The sequence below is a fragment of the Perognathus longimembris genome, chromosome 3 (assembly GCF_023159225.1).
Source record: "Perognathus longimembris pacificus isolate PPM17 chromosome 3, ASM2315922v1, whole genome shotgun sequence".
Lineage (NCBI taxonomy): Eukaryota > Metazoa > Chordata > Mammalia > Rodentia > Heteromyidae > Perognathus > Perognathus longimembris.
In genome coordinates, this window is record NC_063163.1 from 69,582,066 (window position 1) to 69,600,042 (window position 17,977).

A 17,977-nucleotide genomic window follows, 5' to 3' on the forward strand; every position below is an offset into this window, starting at 1 on the left:
TTGGGATTTCTCCCTCTGTTTCTATTTCGCGGAAGAGTTTGAGGAGTATTGGTATTAGCTCCTCACTAAAAGTTTTATAGAATTCGTTGGTGAATCCATCTGGGCCTGGGCTTTTCTTTGTTGGGAGGTTCTTGATTACCCCCTGAATCTCACTGTAAGTTATTGGTTTATTTAGTTGATTTATTTCTTCTTGGTTCAGTTTGGGCAGTTTATACTTCTCTAAGAATTGATCCATTTCTGTAAAATTATTGTTTTTTATTGAATAGAGGTTCTGGAAATAGTTCCTTATGATTGTTTGAATATCGTGTGTACTTGTAATTTTTCCGGTGGAGTCCCTGATTTTACGTATATGAGTCTCTTCTCTTCGTTTTTTTGTAAGTCTTGCGAGGGGTCTGTCAATTTTGTTTATTTTCTCAAAGAACCAGCTTTTAGTCTTATTTATTTGTTGAATGGTCTTGCTATTTTCAATCAGACTTATCTCTTCTTTAATCTTTGTGATCTCTCTCCTCCTAGTCATTTTAGATTCTGTCATTTCTTGTTTCTCCAGTTGTTTTAGTTTCATCGTGAGGTTATTCACCTGCTCTGCTTCCATTCTTTTAATGTGAGTGCTGAGGGCAATGATCTTGCCCCTCAGTACTGCCTTAGTTGTGTCCCATAGCTTTCTTTGTGATGTGTTTTCATTGTCATTGTGGCTTATGAATTCGTTGATTTCATCTTTAATTTGGTCTGTGGCCCATGTGTTTTATAACAGTGTGGGGTTTAGCCTCCAATAATGTGTATAGCCTCTGTGGTAACCGTTGTTATTGAGGGTTACCTTTAATCCACTGTGGTTAGATATAATACATGGGATGATGTCAATACTTTTATATTTGCTGAGGTTCTTTGTGTGGGCTATGACATGGTCTATTTTGGAGTATGATCCATGGGCTGCTGAGAAGAAGGTGTATTGGGTCTCTGTAGGATGGAATATTCTGTATAGATCTGTCAGATCCATTTGGGATATGGTGTTACTTAGGTCCTCAGCTCCCTTGCTGATCCTCTGGGTGTTGGATCTGTCTCTTGGGGAGAGTGGGGTATTTAGGTCTCCCACTATGATTGTGTTTGCGTCTATCTTGTTCTGTAGTTCTGTGAGAATTTGCTTGACATATGTGGGGCCTCTTTTGTTCGGTGAGTATACATTTATCACCGTGATGTCTTGATTCTGGATTTTTCCTTGTATTAAAATGTAGTGTCCTTCTTTGTCTTTTTGAGTTGATTTTAATGAAAAGTCCAGCTTGTCTGAGATCAGGATGGCTACACCTGCCGTTTTGGTAGGTGCGTTTGCTTGGAAGATCTTGCTCCATCCTTTCATTTGGAGCCTGTTTTTGTCCCTTGCTGTAAGGTGGGTCTCTTGTAGACAACAGATGGCAACTTTTTGTTTGTGGATCCATTCTGCCAGTCTGCTCCTCTTTATCGGAGAGTTTATACCATTTATATTCAAGGAGATCAAGGATAAGAGTCTTTTTTCTCCTTCCATTTTTTTTTTTTGGCCAGTCCTGGGGCTTGGATTCAGGGCCTGAGCACAGTCCCTGGCTTCTTTTTTTTTTTGCTTAAGGCTAGCACTCTGCCACTTGAGCCACAGCATCACTTCTGGCCATTTTCTGTATATGTGGTGCTGGGGAATCGAACCCAGGGCCTCATGTATATGAAGCAGGCACTCTTGCCACTAGGCCATATCCCCAGCCCCTCCTTCCATTTTCTTGTTGGGCTGTTTTTTCCTCTTTTTTTTTTTTCTTATCTTTAGTGAGCTGCTCTTTCTGTTTCTGTTTCTGTCTGTGTGTCCTGTACAATCTCTGTTGGGTGGGATTCCTCTCTTAGAATTCGCTGTAGGGCTGGTTTTTTATTCACATACTCCTTTAGATCCTCTTTGCTATGGAAAGATCTGGTTTTCCCTTCGAATGTGAAGTCCAGTTTCACTGGATATTTAATCCTAGGTTGCATATTGTTGGCCTGTAGAACTTTAATGGTGTTCTTCCACTCACTTAGCACTTGGTAGGTTTGTGTGGAGAGGTCTGCTGTTATTCGAATCCTCTTCCCATTGTAGAAAATTTCTTTCTTCGTTTTGGCTGCATTCAGAATTTGCTCTTTATTCCTGAGATCTGAAGTCTTGAATATTATGTGCCTTGGGGTGGCTTTTCTGGGGTCTGGCCTGCCAGGTGTCCTATAGGCTTCAGTTACCTGGATGGGGTCCCTTGTGAGATTGGGGAAGTTTTCTGCAATAACTTTATTGAAAATATGATGAAGCCCGCTGCTCTGGTACTCGGCTCCTTCTTCTAGTCCAATTATGCGCAGATTATATCTCTTGTCTTTGTCCACTAGCTCCTGGATTAGTCTGCCCTGAAGCTTCTCCGTTTCTTGGAGTGTGGTCATTTTCTGGTTGTTGCCGGCTGCTTCATCGTCCAAGAGAGATTCTGGATTCCATATGGTCAATTCTTTGTGCTGTGGATTCAATTGCGGAGTTTATGGATGTCAGAGAGCTATTTATGGTTGTCAGATCAGCTCTGATTGTGGAAATTTCTTCCTTTAAAGAGTTGTATTTTAAATCTATTTTTTCATGCATTTCACTTCTCAGAATGTTAAGGTCTTCTTTAACGGAGGTTTGCACTGTATCCATTTTTGCTTCCATTTCTTTCTTGGCTTCCTGGATGTCCTTCGAGACTTCCACTCTGAACTCCTGGAATTGTTTTCTGATTTCGTTTCTGAGGTTTTCCATCATTTCTGCTAACATAGCCTCAGTTAATTTTTTATTCCCCATATCCTCTTCAGTCGTGCTCTTTTTGGAGCTGGCGAGTTGGCTTGCCCTTTGATGAAATGTGTTATATTTCTTTGTGATTTGCACATCTGGAGATCTGTGGGTAGCTTCCCTGGTTTGGCTTTGTGCTGGTTCCCGCTGGTCCATCAGTGGGAGACTTGTGTCCTGGCTCTGGGTTTGGGTTTGGCTGTTGAACCTTGTTGCCCAATGGGTGAGCGTGACCTTCTCGGTTGTTGCTGAGGCAGTCACTCTCCCTGCACGTGGGGGCTGGTAGGTTCTGTGTCTTTCTCTGCGGGACAGTTTCCTGCCACTGTGTTGTGCTTACCCTAGCGTGCCCCTGTTGCGGGTTTGCTGGTTGCTGATTCAGCGTGGTGTGGAGGCTTATCTCTTCTTTGGTTCTTTTTTCCACTCTGTATCTTGGTCAGTGGAGCTCACCTCTCAGGCAGTTGGCCTTCCTGTGTGGACTGCTCCTGGACCGGTGTTGTTGAGGGGCGGCCCACCCACTTGTGCGAAATGCGCCAAACTGAGTGGGCCCGGGCCGATGGAGAGCTCAGCCCTCCTGTGTAGGTGCACCTACCATAGCAAGCGCTGCTGCTGTGGCCCTGCCCACCTGAGTGGGTTACGCCTACCTGAGCGGCGCTGTCCCTGGGGGCCCCGCCCACCTGTGGGCTGTGCGCCCACTACAACGGGTGCTGCCGCTGTGGCCCTGCCCACCTGAGCGGAGTACGCCTACCAGAACGATCCCTGGGTTGTTGGGTTGTGCTTGTACCCTCCCTCGAGTCCGCTGTGGGAGGGGGGTATGTGTGGGGCCCAGTGGGATCAACTGTCCAGGCGCGGGTTAGCGCCCTCAGACTGCGCCTCCACTGTGAGGAGGGTGCGTGATCAGGCCCAGGTGTCCCTGCTGTGCTGGTATTGCCCACCAGTGTCTGTGATTTTAGTTGAAAAAGTCTGCCAGGCCCAGGTGCCTCAGGTGGGGCTTGCAATGCCTGCCATCCCTGTGCCCCTGTAGGGAAGGGGGTGGGGCCAGTGCAGCTGGTTCAGGCTCCACTGCTGCCTTGGCGCTGCTCCGCCCTTCCCCTGTTAGCTCCTGTGTCTTCCCAGAGCCTTATGGGACCTTCCTGCCTGATATGGGGGTTCTTTGTTCCCTCAGGGTGGGGAGGGGGGGAGGGAGTTCTAGCTTCTTTGTAGGGTTTGGGTCTCTGATAGCTGGTCTCCTGTTGGAGGAGGGGGCAATGGGGGACTCACTGGTCCTGGATTGCGTGTGTGTCCCGCGCCGCAGTTGGTCCTTCGGGGGTGGAGTGCTGGGGTATGGTGAAAGGTCGTGGTGGCATCCCTGGCTCTCCCCTTCTGCACCACTTGGTTCCCCCGCCGCTCACATCCGTTCCTGGCCGTGTGGACCCGAACTTCCCGTAGCCGCCGTGTGTCTTGGTCCGCCATCGCCCTGGGGTCCGTTGAGTCCTGCTGTCTGGACTCTGCGCTCCTGGTGTGAGTTCTCGGCAGTCGGTCTGCCGTTCGCCGGGTCCCCTTTCCCAGCCTGGCCCTGGTCGGGCCAGGGTCGGCTGGTGGGGGGAGGGTACCCCAGAGATTCTCCTGCTCCGTGCAGGTTATATAGGCTCTTCTTTTTTTGCTCCTTTTTGTTTCCTGCATTTCTCCACTGCTTCTGGCTGCTGGTTTTGTTGGGTTCTTATGGGGTGTTGGGTGCTGGAGTTCCCAGCTCGCTATTCAGTTGGAGCGAGTCGGGGTGCCTCCCTACTGTGGCAGCACCATCTTCCTCGTCCCTGTTTTGATTTTTGGTAAGAGAGCCTTAACTCAGGGCCTCCTGCTAGGTTGGCTTGCTTGCTCAGAGGCGTTTTTTACTACCTAAGCCAAACCTCCAGCCCTGCTTTTTGCTAGTTATTTTGGCACTAGGTCTCATGGACTTTCCTGCTCAGGTTGGCTTTGAACTGTGATCCTCCAGATCTCAACTTCTTATAAAGCTAGGATTATAGGCATGAGTCATGCGTTCTGGTTTTTTTTGTGTGTATATTTATTTGTACATTTGCGCCTGTGCACAAGTGCTTGTGCTCACACACATGCGGGTGTTTGTGGCCCTCCATCTGGGTGTGAATCTGGGCGGGTTGTGTATGTGCCCCAGCTTGTGGCATGAGGACATGCTTGTTAAGTAGCACAGGCACCCTTCTGTGTGTGCCTGAGTGTCTCACTCGGCTGTGAATACCGCAGGTGGGGTGCAGGTCCCTACCTCACCAGGGATCCCCACCAGCTGTGGGTACCCCTACAGAGGTCGACGAGTGTACCCTGCGGGACGGCTTGTGTCCCCACGGCCAGTGCGTCAACCTCATAGGCGCCTTCCGCTGCATTTGCCACGCAGGCTTTCAGGACGCAACTGAGTCTCAGGGCTGCCAGGGTGAGACTGAGCCACCAGGCCGGTCCTGAGCCCCGCCCCCACCTCGCTTCCGGGTGGTCCCTAGACCAGCCCCTACTTATGCCCGACCCCTGCCGCCAATCCCACCTTCCACAGATATCGATGAGTGCCAGGTGGGAAATGTTGACTGCGAGGTGCAGTGCGCGAACACTGAGGGCAGCTTCGGTGCATTTGTGGACAGGGCTACACACTGATGCCCAATGGGAGGGCATGCGTGGGTGGGTGAGAGTGCATGTGCTGGGTGGGGAGGGTTGTGTGTTGGTGGACAGGTATGCATGTATGAGTGGACACACTGGGTGGGCAGATGCGCACGCGCAAGTAGATGTAGGTGTGAGGATGTACAGCAAGGTGCTTGTGCGCATGTGTAGGTGGATGGGCATGCGCAAAATCTGATGGCTGTGCTTCGGCAGGCCATAAGCATGTGCGGGTAAATGCGCATAGTGGATGTAGTTTGCGTGTGCACATGTGTGTGCACGAGGTCTCTTTCCCTCTTTTCTTCTGGCGCCAGATGTGGAGCTACTGGCACCATCCTGTCTCGGAATCCTGCAGGGCTCATTCCAGACTGCATCCAGTCAGAGCTGAAGCATCCCCGGGCCTGGCCTGTGGGCTTCTGGTGCTCTCGGAAGGAATTCTGGGGCTCCCACCATGTCCCTGTCCGTCGGCAGCCCACCCTCTGTCCCCACTCCCACAGATGTGGACGAGTGTGTGGAAAACGCGGTCGTCTGTGGCTAAGGCCAGTGCATCAACAAGCCTGGCAGACACGGCTGCCTGTGCTAACGAGGGCTTCACAGCCACACCTGACCCAGAGACCTGTGTTGGTGAGAGGCTGGGGCCAAAGGGTGGGGGAGGCCGCATGCAAACCCCACAGCTTTTCTGAGGCGGTACCTGAGCACCACAAACCCCAGGACCCATCCCTGTAGACCCATAGGGCTCCAGGCAGGCCTCAAGGTCTCTTCAGGTCCTCCAGCACCTGGGGACCCACTCTTCAAGGTCTGTGGTATCTGTTTCCAAGAAACCTTTTGCTTTTCTGAATTGCATTTGTGGAACATGCACTAACCAGAGAGCCATGCTCTGCTCAGAGAGCTATGCTTTAAAATCACCACTGGCAAAAGTTTTGCCAGTGCCTGTTGCAGTGGACGCACAGCGCACAGGAGGGCGGGGCCCCTGGCGACAGCGCCCTCTCTGGTAGGTGTACCCTGCACTGGTGGGCAGGGCCACAGCGGCAGCACCTGCTGCTGTAGACACGTCTACACAGGAGGGAGAGAAGAGCTACAAACCAAACCTGAGAAGCCATACAGATCTCCAGATGCGCAAATCACAAAGAAACATAACTCAGTTCATCAAAGGGCAAGCCAACTCGCCAGCTCCAAAAAGCAGCACGACTGAAGAGGAGATGGAGACTAAAAAAGCAAATGAGGCCATGTTAACAGGAATGATCGAAAGCGTCAGAAATGAAATCAGAAAACAATTCCAGGAATTTAGAGCGGAAATCTGGAAGGACACCCAGGAAGCCAAGAAAGAAATGGAAGCAAAACTGGTTACAATGCAAGCCTGCTTTAAAGAAATGGAAGCAAAAATGGATACAATGCAAGCTGCCTTTAAAGAAAATCTCCACATCCTGAGAATTGAAATGCATGAAAAAATAGATTTAAAATACAACTCTTTAAAGGAAGAAATCTCCACGATCAGAGCTGATATGACAACCATAAATAGCTCTCTGACATCCATAAACTCCGCAATTGAAACCATAACACAAAGAGTGGACCATATAGAATCCAGAATCTCTCGCCTGGACGATGAAGCAGCTGACAACAACCAGAAAATGACCATACTCCAAGAAAAGGTGAAGCTTCAGGAAAGACTAATCCAGGAACTAATGGACAAAGACAAGAGATATAATCAGCGCATAATTGGAATAGAAGAAGGAGCCGAATACCAGAGCAGAGGGCTTAATCATGTTCTCAATAAAGTTATTGCAGAAAACTTCCCCAATCTCACGGGGTACCCCATCCAGGTAACCGAAGCCTATAGGACACCTGGCAGGCCAGACCCCAGGAAAGCCACCCCAAGGCACATAATATTCAAGACTACAGACCTCAAGATTAAAGAGCAAATTCTGAATTCAGCCAAAGCGAAGAAGGAAACTTTTTTCAATGGGAAGAGGATTCGAATAACATCCGACTTATCCACACAAACTTACCAAGCTCGAAGTGAGTGGAAGAACACCATCCAAGTACTCCAGAATAACAATTTACAACCTCGGATCAAATATCCAGCGAAATTGGAGTTCACATTCGAAGGGAGAACCAGATCTTTCCACACCAAAGAGGAGCTAAAGGAGTATGTGAATAAAAAACCAGCCCTACAGCGAATATTAAGAGGGGAACCCCACCCAACAGAGATCGTAAAAGACACACAGACAGAATCAGAAAGAAACTTCAATAGCCAAAGTCCAGCAGAAACACCAGCTCACTAAAGACAAGAAAAAAAAAAAAGAGGAAAAAACAGTCCACCAAGAAAATGGAAGGAGAAAAAACACCCTTATCCTTGATTTCTTTAAATATAAATGGTTTAAACTCCCCGATAAAGAGGAGCAGACTGGCAGAATGGATTCGCAAACAAAAAGTTGACATATGCTGTCTACAAGAGACCCACCTTACAGCAAGGGACAAAAACAGGCTTCGAGTGAAAGGATGGAGCAAGATCTACCAAGCAAATGCACCCACCAAAACAGCAGGTGTAGCCATTCTGATCTCAGACAAGCTGGACTTCTCTTTAAAGTCCACTCAAAAAGACAAAGAAGGACACTACATATTAATACAAGGAAAAATCCAGAATCAAGAAATCACGGTGATAAATGTATACTCACCAAACAAAAGAGGCCCGACATATGTCAAGCAAATTCTCAAAGAATTACAGAGCAAGATAGATGCAAACACAATCATAGTGGGTGACTTTAATACTCCTCTCTCTCCAAGAGACAGATCCAACACCCAGAGGATTAGTAAGGGAGCTGAGGACCTAAATAACACCATTTCCCAAATGGATCTAACAGACCTATATAGAACCTTTCACCCTACAGAGACCCAATACTCCTTCTTTTCAGCAGCCCATGGATCATATTCCAAAATAGACCACGTCATAGCCCACACAAAGAACCTCAGCAAATACAAAAGTATTGACGTCATCCCATGTATTATATCTGATCACAGTGGATTAAAGGTAACCCTCAACAACAAAGGATACCACAGAGCCTATACACACTCTTGGAGGCTAAACCCCACGCTGCTATCCAACACTTGGGCCACAGATCAAATTAAAGATGAAATCAATGAATTCATAAGCCACAATGACAAAGAAAACACATCACAAAGAAACCTATGGGACACAGCTACGGCAGTACTGAGGGGCAAGATCATTTCACTCAGCACCCACATTAAAAGAATGGAAGCAGAGCAGGTGAATACCCTCACGATGAAACTAAAACAACTGGAGAAACAAGAAATGACAGAATCTAAAACGACTAGGAGGGGAGAGATCACAAAGATTAAAGAAGAGATAAATCTGATTGAAAATAGAAAGGCCATTCAACAAATAAATAAGACTAAAAGCTGGTTCTTTGAGAAAATAAATAAAATTGACAGACCCCTTGCAAGACTTACAAAAAAAAGAAGAGAAGAGACTCATATTCGTAAAATCAGGGACTCCACCAGAAAAATTACAACAAGTACACACGATATTCAAACAATCATAAGGAGCTATTTCCAAAACCTCTACTCAGCAAAAAACAATAATTTTACAGAAATGGATCAATTCTTAGAGAAGTACAAACTGCCCAAACTGAACCAAGAAGAAATAAATCAACTAAATAAACCAATAACTTATGGTGAGATACAGGAGGTAATCAAGAACCTCCCTACTAAGAAAAGCCCAGGCCCAGATGGATTCACCAACGAATTCTACAAAACCTTTAGTGAGGAGCTAATTCCAATACTCCTCAAACTCTTCCGCGAAATAGAAACGGAGGGAGAAATCCCAAACTCATTCTATGAAGCTAATATCATACTCATTCCCAAAGCAGGCAAAGATCCAACAAAAAAAGAGAACTACAGACCAATATCACTAATGAACACAGATGCAAAGCTCCTCAATAAAATATTAGCTAATAGGATCCAGAAACTGATCAAGAATATCATATATCATGACCAAGTAGGCTTCATCCCTCAGTCACAAGGATGGTTCAACATCCATAAATCAATCAACGTAATTCACCACATAAACAGAACTAAAATCAAGAATCACATTGTTATCTCAGTCGATGCCCAAAAAGCCTTTGACAAAATACAACATCCATACCTATTAAAAGCTTTGGAGAGAACAGGAATAGATGGAACATTCCTCAAAACAATAAAAGCCATATACAACAGACCAACTGCTGATATCATATTAAATGGAGAGAAACTTAAATCATTCCCCCTAAACTCAGGAACAAGACAAGGATGCCCACTCTCCCCACTTCTGTTCAACATAGTGCTGGAATCCCTAGCCATAGCAATAAGGCAAGAGGAGGACATCAAAGGGATCCACATCGGCAAGGAAGAAATCAAGTTATCCCTATTCGCAGACGACATGATCTTATATCTGAAGGACCCAAAAAACTCAGTACCCAAACTCCTACACCTAATAAACCAATTTGGCAAAGTAGCAGGATACAAAATCAACCCACAAAAGTCAGCAGCTTTTCTGTACACCAGCAATAGACAAACAGAAAAGGAAATTATGGAAACAATTCCATTTACAGTAGCCAAAAAAAGAATAAAGTACCTAGGGATCAAGTTAACCAAGGACGTGACGGACCTATTCAATGAAAACTACAAAAATCTAATAAGGGAAATCAAAGAATACACAAGGAGATGGAAAGACCTCCCATGCTCATGGGTAGGTAGAATCAATATAGTGAAAATGGCCATATTGCCCAAATTGTTATACAAATTCAATGCAATACCTATCAAAATCCCAGCCACATTCTTCACTGAAATAGAGAAAGCAATCCATAAATTCATATGGAACAGCAAAAAACCTAGAATAGCCAAAGCAATTCTAGGCAAAAAAAAAAGCAGTGCAGGAGGTATCACAATACCAGACTTCAAGCTCTACTACAAGGCCATCATAACAAAAACAGCCTGGTATTGGTATAAAAACAGATCGGAAGACCAATGGATTAGAACTGAAGATCCAGAAATAAAACCGCACTCTTACAGCCAACTGATACTCGACAAAGGAGCTAAAGACATACAATGGAATAAACATAGCCTCTTTAACTACTGGTGCTGGGAGAACTGGGCAGCCATATGCAGAAAACTCAAAGTAGACCCAAGCCTATCACCATGCACCAAGATCAACTCAAAATGGATCAAGGACCTCAACATCAGACCTGAATCCTTGAAACTACTGAAGGACAGAGTAGGAAAGACACTAGAACTTATAGGCACAGGAAGGAACTTCCTGAATAGAGTCCCAGGGGCACAACAAATAGGGGAAAGACTCGACAAATGGGACTACTACAAATTAAAAAGTTTCTGCACAGCTAAGGACATAGCCACCAAAATAGAAAGACAGCCAACGATATGGGAAAGGATATTTACCAGCACAGCAACAGACAAAGGCCTGATATCGGTCATCTACAGAGAACTCAAAAAACTAAGCCCCTCCAAGCCCAATAAACCTATTAGGAAATGAGCAAAAGAGCTAAAGAGAGACTTCACAAGAGAAGATATAAAAATGGCAAAGAAACATATGAGGAAATGCTCAACATCCCTGCTAGTAAAGGAAATGCAAATAAAAACAACCCTGAGATACCACCTCACCCCAGTTAGAATGGCCTATACTCTGAACTCAGGAAACAACAAATGCTGGAGGGGCTGTGGGGAAAGAGGAACCCTTCTCCATTGTTGGTGGGAGTGCAAATTAGTACAACCACTTTGGAGAACAGTATGGAGGTTTCTCAAAAAGCTCAATATAGACCTACCCTATGACCCAGCCATACCACTCCTAGGCATCTATCCTAAACAGCAAAATCCAAAATATCAAAAAGGCATTTGTACTTCCATGTTTATCGCGGCACAATTCACAATAGCCAAAATATGGAAACAACCCAGATGCCCCTCCACAGACGAATGGATCCAAAAAATATGGTACTTATACACAATGGAATACTACATAGCGATTAGGAATGGTGAAATATTGTTATTCGCAGGGAAATGGTCAGAACTTGAACAAATAATGTTGAGTGAGACAAGCCTAGAACACAGAAAACAAAGGGGCATGATCTCCCTGATATATGACTGTTAACAAAGGGAGACGGAGAGACAGTAGAGACCAAGTCTGTGAATACTGTATATGTTCTTGATACATTGTATATTGCATATATGTCAACCTGACCTAGACAAGGGATAGAAAAACAGGACGTAAGATATCACAAGAAATGTACACACTGCCCTACTATGTAACTGCACCCTCTTTGCACAACACCTTGTAAAAAAATTTATGTCCAATTAATAAAAAAAAATTAAACCTAGAACTTCTTAGTGTCCTTTTTATCATAGACATTTGTGTATATTTTAATACTTGTAGACCTTGGATGTAGGGTAACTGGCTTTGTGTTATTTCTTTTGGGTTTTGCTTTGTGAAGGGTCTCCTTTTAGGATTTAATATTGTGTAGTTACTTCTCTGACTTTGGTGAAAGGTATTAAGAGTACTTAGTACTGGCATAGGCCAGGAGCTAACTTAAACTACAAGTATTAATATCTTTTACATTTAGCACAGGTACCATAACCCAAAGAGATTTCTTAGTTCTTGTAGATTGAGGGGTAGCCTTTCTGCTGTTTATTACAACAGTTACAAATTTGGTCCAAACTGAACCAGAATGTGAATCACAGAAGTGCCCTTCCTAGCAATGTTTTATTGCAATGGAGGAATACACAGAATTGTGTGTTTAGGGTGTCATAGTAACAGCAGAGTTAACATTAGGTTTGAGAAAATTGGGGAGCAAGGTATAAACATACACACATAGGAAATACAGAAGAGTTAATGGTACCATTTATATGTTTGTTTAATTTCCATATTTATTATTTTGTAGAGACATTTGTGATTGGTTTTATCATATTTATGTATAAGGTTGACTTTTTAAAATAAAATAAGCCAAAATTGTTTTTGAAAAAAAAAAAGTTTTGCCAACAAAGGGTTTCCATTTCTTTCTTTCTTTTTTTTTTTGCCAGTCCTCGCCTTGAATTCAGGACCTGAGCACTGTCCCTGGCTTCTTTTTTGCTCAAGGCTAGCACTCTACCACTTGAGCTACAGCGTCACCTCTGGCCATTTTCTATATATGTGGTGCTGGGGAATCGAACCCAGGGCTTCATATATATGAGTCAAGAACTCTTGCCACTAGGCCATATTCCCAGCCCCATTTCTTTCTTTCTTTCTTTTCTCATTTTTGTACCCGTCCCAGGGCTTGAATTTAGGGCCTGGGCACTCTCCCAGAGCTGCTTTTTCCCTAAGGCTAGTGTGCTACCACTTGAGCAACAGTGCCATTTCTGGCTTTTTTGGTAATTTATTGGAGATTAGAGTGTCACAGGACTTTCTTGCAGTTCTTAGACTCCATGGTTAGGTAGGATTACAGGTGTGCCTATAGCTGGCTTTTTTTTTTTTTTTCTAATATGCTAGCATTAGAGCTAGAACTTGGGACCTGGGTGCTGTCACTGAGTGCTGCTCCAGCCTAGCCCTTTACCATTTGAGCCACAGCTCCATTTCCAGTTTTATTATTATTATTATTTTGTCAGTCCTGGGGCTTGAACTCAGGGCCTGGGCACTGCCCCCAAGCATCTTTTGCTCAAGGCTAGAATTCTGCTACTTGAGCCACAGCGCCACTTCTGGCCTTTTCTGTTTATGTGGTACTGAGAATCAAACCCAGGGCCTCGTGTATGCTAGTTAAGCACTCTACCACTAAGCTGTATTCCCAGCTCTCACTTCCAGCTTTTTTTTTTTTTTTTTTTTTTTTTGCCAGTCCTGGGGCTTGGACTCAGGGCCTGAGCACCATCCCTGGCTTCTTTTTGCTCAAGGCTCACTCTACCATTTGAGCCACAGCGCCACTTCGGGCTTTTTCTGTTCCTATGATGCTGAGGAATCGAACACAGGGCTTTATGTAGAGCAAGCACTTTACCGCTAAGCCATATTCCCAGCCTCCAGCTTTTTTTTCTTTTTAAAGATAGTTCATTGGAATAAGTGTCTCATAGACTTACCTTCCTCAGGCTGGCATCAAACCATGATCCTCAGGTCTCAGCCTCCTGAGTAACTAGGATTACAGGCATGAGCCACAAGCACCTGGCTGTTTTTTGCATGGAAAGGAGGCCAGTGAAAAAAGAGACTCAGAACTGTATTCTCTTAGTCCTGGTTTGAGAGTCCCTTGGGCTGTTTGGGTGGCACAATCCCTGGCCTCACCTAGCCATAGGTGGTCCTTGGATCTGGGGATTAGGTGTGTTGCTGGGTCCCCTGGCAAGGCAGAGCTGAGGTAATTCCAAGACATACCAATGTAACTCATTTGTTTGTTTAATTACTTATTTTTGTTGGTCTTGAGTCTCGAACAGGACTGGGCCCTGTCCCTGAGCTCTTTTGCTCAAAGCTAACACTCTACCACTTTGAGCCCACAGTGCCACTTCCTTTTTTCTGGTGGTTAATTGGAGATAAGAGTCTCATAGCCTTTCCTGCCTTGGCAGGCTTCAAACCATGATCCTCAGATCTGAGCTTCCTGAGCAGCTAGGGTTACAGGCATGAGCACCAGCACCTGTCTAATACTGGAATTTTAATTCAAAGTGGTTTATATGCTTGGCTTTTTTTTCCCCTGGTCTTGGGGCTTGAACTCAGGGTTTGGGTACTATACTTGAGCTGCTTTTGCTCAAAGATAGTGCTCTACCACTTGAGCCACAGCTCCACTTCTGGCTTTTTTTGGTAGTTTGTTGAAGGTAAGAATGTCATGGACTTAACTGTCTAGGCCAACTTTGAACTGTGATCCTCAGCTCTCAGCCTGTAGTAGTTAGGATTACAGACGTGAGCCACCAGTGCCTGCCTAGACTGGCTTTTGATTATTATTTTGGAGTTAGTCTTGCAAAAAACGTTTTGTGAATATGCTTATCCATCCTAGGGCTTGAACTCAAGGCCTGGGCACTGAACCTTTTTGCTCAAGGCTAGCACTCTGCCACTTGAGCCACAACTCCACTTCTAGCTTTTTGTTGGTTAATTGGAGATAAATGTCTCATGGACTTTCCTGCTCAGGCTGGCTTCAAACCTCGATCCTGGGCTAGGAATATGGCCTAGTGGCAAGAGTGCTTGCCTCGTATATGTGAAGCCCTGGGTTCAATTTCCCAGCACCACATATGCAGAAAACGGCCAGAGTGCTAGCCTTGAGCAAAAAAGAAGCCAGGGACAGCGTTCAGGCCTTGAGTCCAAGCCCCTGGACTGGCAAAAAAAAAAAAAAAAGAAAGAAAAGAAAAAGAAAAAACCTCAGTCCTCATGTCTCAGCCTTCTTTTTTCTTTTCTTTGGCCAGTCCTAGGCCGTGAACTCAGGGCCTGAGCACTGTCCCTGGCTTCTTTTTTGCTCAAGGCTAGCACTCTGCCACTTGAGCCACAGCGCCACTTCTGGCCATTTTCTGTATATGTGGTGCTGAGGAATCGAACCCAGGGCCTCATGTATAGGAGGCAAGCACTCTTGCCACTAGGCCATATCCCCAGCCCATGTCTCAGCCTTCTCAGAATCTAGGATTACAGTATGAGCTTCTAGCACTCAGTTCCTAGTAAGCTTTATGAAACCTAGTGTTTCCCAAATCCCTTTGGGAGTGTTTGCCTGATATGTTCCATGAATAAGCACTGTGACATGCCCAGTCTTAGTACTAGAGGAAGCTTCCCACCCTTGGGACCCCTACCTAGAGTGGCAGCACATTTAGGAATATTGTAGTCTCCTACCCCTTTCACTTTTCTCCCATCACCTCAGCATTTGGTCCTCAGGCCTCATGCCCTCTCCTTCACAGATGTGAAGGAGTGCAACCTGAACCCTCACCTCTATCTCCACGGGAACTGTGAGAATACAAAGGGATCTTTTGTCTGCCACTGCCAGCTGGGCTATATCATCAGGAAGGGGGCCACAGGCTGCTCTGGTGAGCCAGCAGTCAGCCATAGGGGTGGGAGGATCAGGACTGTGTCTGTGCCTCAGGGCAGAGCCCAGTCAGAATTCATTCTTAGAGATTTCCACTAATGAGTCCTCTTGAGAATAAATTGGCCTGGGGCTCCCCTTAAACAGCTATATGGGGCCCCAGTGGTACATTGGAACTTTCCCACATTATCAGCCAAGCCTGATAATTTTGCATGATACAAGGATGAACATTTAAATATTTGTATAGTTATAGAATTAGCTTTCCAGGGCTGCAACAACAAATGAACACATGCCTGCTGGCTTAAAACCCCAGAGATTTAGTCTGTCTCCATGAGGCGTGTAGGAGGGGATTTAGAGGGAGCATCTGTCTCACACATCTCTCCAGCTTCTTTGCCGTTCTTTGGTTTGGAGTAACAGCGCGCTAACTGCTGCCTTGTATGTATATGAGGTGTGTCTATTTTGTCATGTCCCTCCCGCTTTCCCTTTTTTGTTCCTTCCCTCTTGAATTCTCTTTCTCTCTCACTCCCTCCCCTTCCCCCCCTCCATCTCTATCTCTTCTCTGCTCTCCTCTCCCATCTTCTTCCTCTCTCCATCTCCTCTCTGCTCTCTTCTCTCTCTCTTCTCCCTCTCTCCCCTCTGTCTCCTCTCTCTGCACTGGGGATGGAACCCAGGGCTTCACACTTGCCAGGCAGACACATTACCACTTGAGCCACATCCACAACCCTTTTGCTTTTTGTTTATTTTCCAGATAGGGCCTTGGGCTTTTGTGTATCGTGATCCTCCCTTCCTGAGTGGCTGAGATTTCAGGCATATACCACTACACCTGGCCTCAAGTGGTATTCTTTTCTCTGCCTGTGTCTAACTTTCACTCTTAAAAGGAGTAGTTGTTGGATCAGGAATCACTAAACCAAGATAATCTCAATTTAGTGACAGTCTGTGGGGCAATGCCCGGAGGCAGTTAGCTGGCCTGCCTGTTTCCCAGCCCTGGGGCTGCGTGGCTGTTACTCCGCAACCTGGAAAGCAGGTCCTAGTTTGCCCCGCCTGTCTTCCGCCCCGGGGTCACGTGTGGCTATTAAGCAGAACCTGGAAAGGCGGTTCTAGCTGGCCCCGCCTCCCAGCCTTGGGACCATGTGTGGCCAAGATGGCGCCTGGTGGTGAACCTGGAGGGCTGCCTCTTAGGATTGGTCCCTCGGCCCTCCACCCTTGACGGACAGCTCAGGCCTCCTTTCACAGTCCCTAGATAGGTGCACGTATACCCCTCTCCTTCCTGCCGATCTTTTTTTTTGTAATATTTATTAGATTTATTCTTTTTTTTTGCCAGTCCTGGCACTTGAGACTCAGGGCCTGAGCACTGTCCCTGGCTTCTTTTTGCTCAAGGATAAACTCTAGATTTAAGCCACAGTACCACTTCTGGCTTTTTCTATATATGTGGTGCTGGGGAATTGAACCCAGGGCCTCATGTATGCGAGGCAAGCACTCTACCACTAGGCCATATTCCCAGCCTTCCTGCCGATCTTTGACCTGATTGGCTCCTGTGCCTTGTTTAATAGAAGGATCTACCTCAATAAAGCTAGACATGTGCAGACATTCTCCCGGACTCTGTCTGATTGTCCTCCGGTGAGGGGGGGCACTGGGTGCCGGCGGTCCATCGACCCTTCTCCTTTCTTGACCCGCCCCAGTCGGGCGTGCTTCCCCATCTCTCCCGCAGGTGGGGGGGGGTGGGCAAAGACCCCTACAACAGTCTACAGAAATGCCATGTCCAGATGAGATCAATTCAAATATTGGAGGAGTTGGCACTTTGAATATACCTTTTTAAAGGCCACAATTCCCCACACTTGGGCTCCATTGTTCTTTTTATGTGTACTGACACAAATATTACATAAAAGAATCAACTCTGTGTTGATGCTTAAGCCCACCACTGCCACTTGAGCCATGCTTTCTAGCATTTGGGCCATGCCCCAACTGCTTTAGGCTGAGCCCTATTGCTTGAGTTATTCCCCCTGATGCTTTAGTCACCCTACCACTTGAGCCACGCATTAGTGCTGGGTCACACTTTCATGCCCTAACACTTAAGCCATACCTCTAGCCATTTTAGACCATTTCTGAATGCTGCTCAAGTATTTCCCTAAGGGCTTGGGAGCTCCTCTCTTGGGTTCTGAAGGAACATGGAAGCTCCTTGGGTAGAAGGGCTAGCTCATATACCTTGCTCTTGTCCTGCTTCTTCCCTTCTGAGCCTAGGTTTCACTTGGCTCTCTCTCCTTTCAGACCTGGATGAATGTGAGCTGGGCCAGCACAGTTGTGACAGCCATGCCTCCTGCCTCAACATCCCTGGGAGTTTCAGCTGCAGGTGCCATCCAGGCTGGGTGGGGGATGGCTTTGAATGCCATGGTGAGTACCTGGGGGAAAGGAGGGGATCCCTATAAAATGGAAGAGGCTGGTGGAGACAGGTGGGGCTTCTTGGACTCAGGGGTGTCTCTAAGGGCCACACATAGCTGGGGTGCAGGGTGTGCCTCCTCACAGCCCCCTAATGCACATGCTTGAGGGTTCTGTATTCCGATTTCAT

The 17,977-nt window shown here is 46.1% G+C and overlaps 1 protein-coding gene across 1 annotated transcript in view; it reads left to right on the plus strand.

The window, feature by feature from the left end:
• Positions 1-17,977, plus strand: part of Fbn3 (fibrillin 3) — a 108,858-nt gene that overhangs the window by 61,796 nt on the left and 29,085 nt on the right. The window contains 7 exon segments of the mRNA XM_048340645.1: positions 5,072-5,195; positions 5,310-5,372; positions 5,375-5,431; positions 5,905-5,987; positions 5,989-6,031; positions 15,293-15,418; positions 17,680-17,802. Coding sequence (XP_048196602.1) covers positions 5,072-5,195; positions 5,310-5,372; positions 5,375-5,431; positions 5,905-5,987; positions 5,989-6,031; positions 15,293-15,418; positions 17,680-17,802 — 619 coding nt within the window.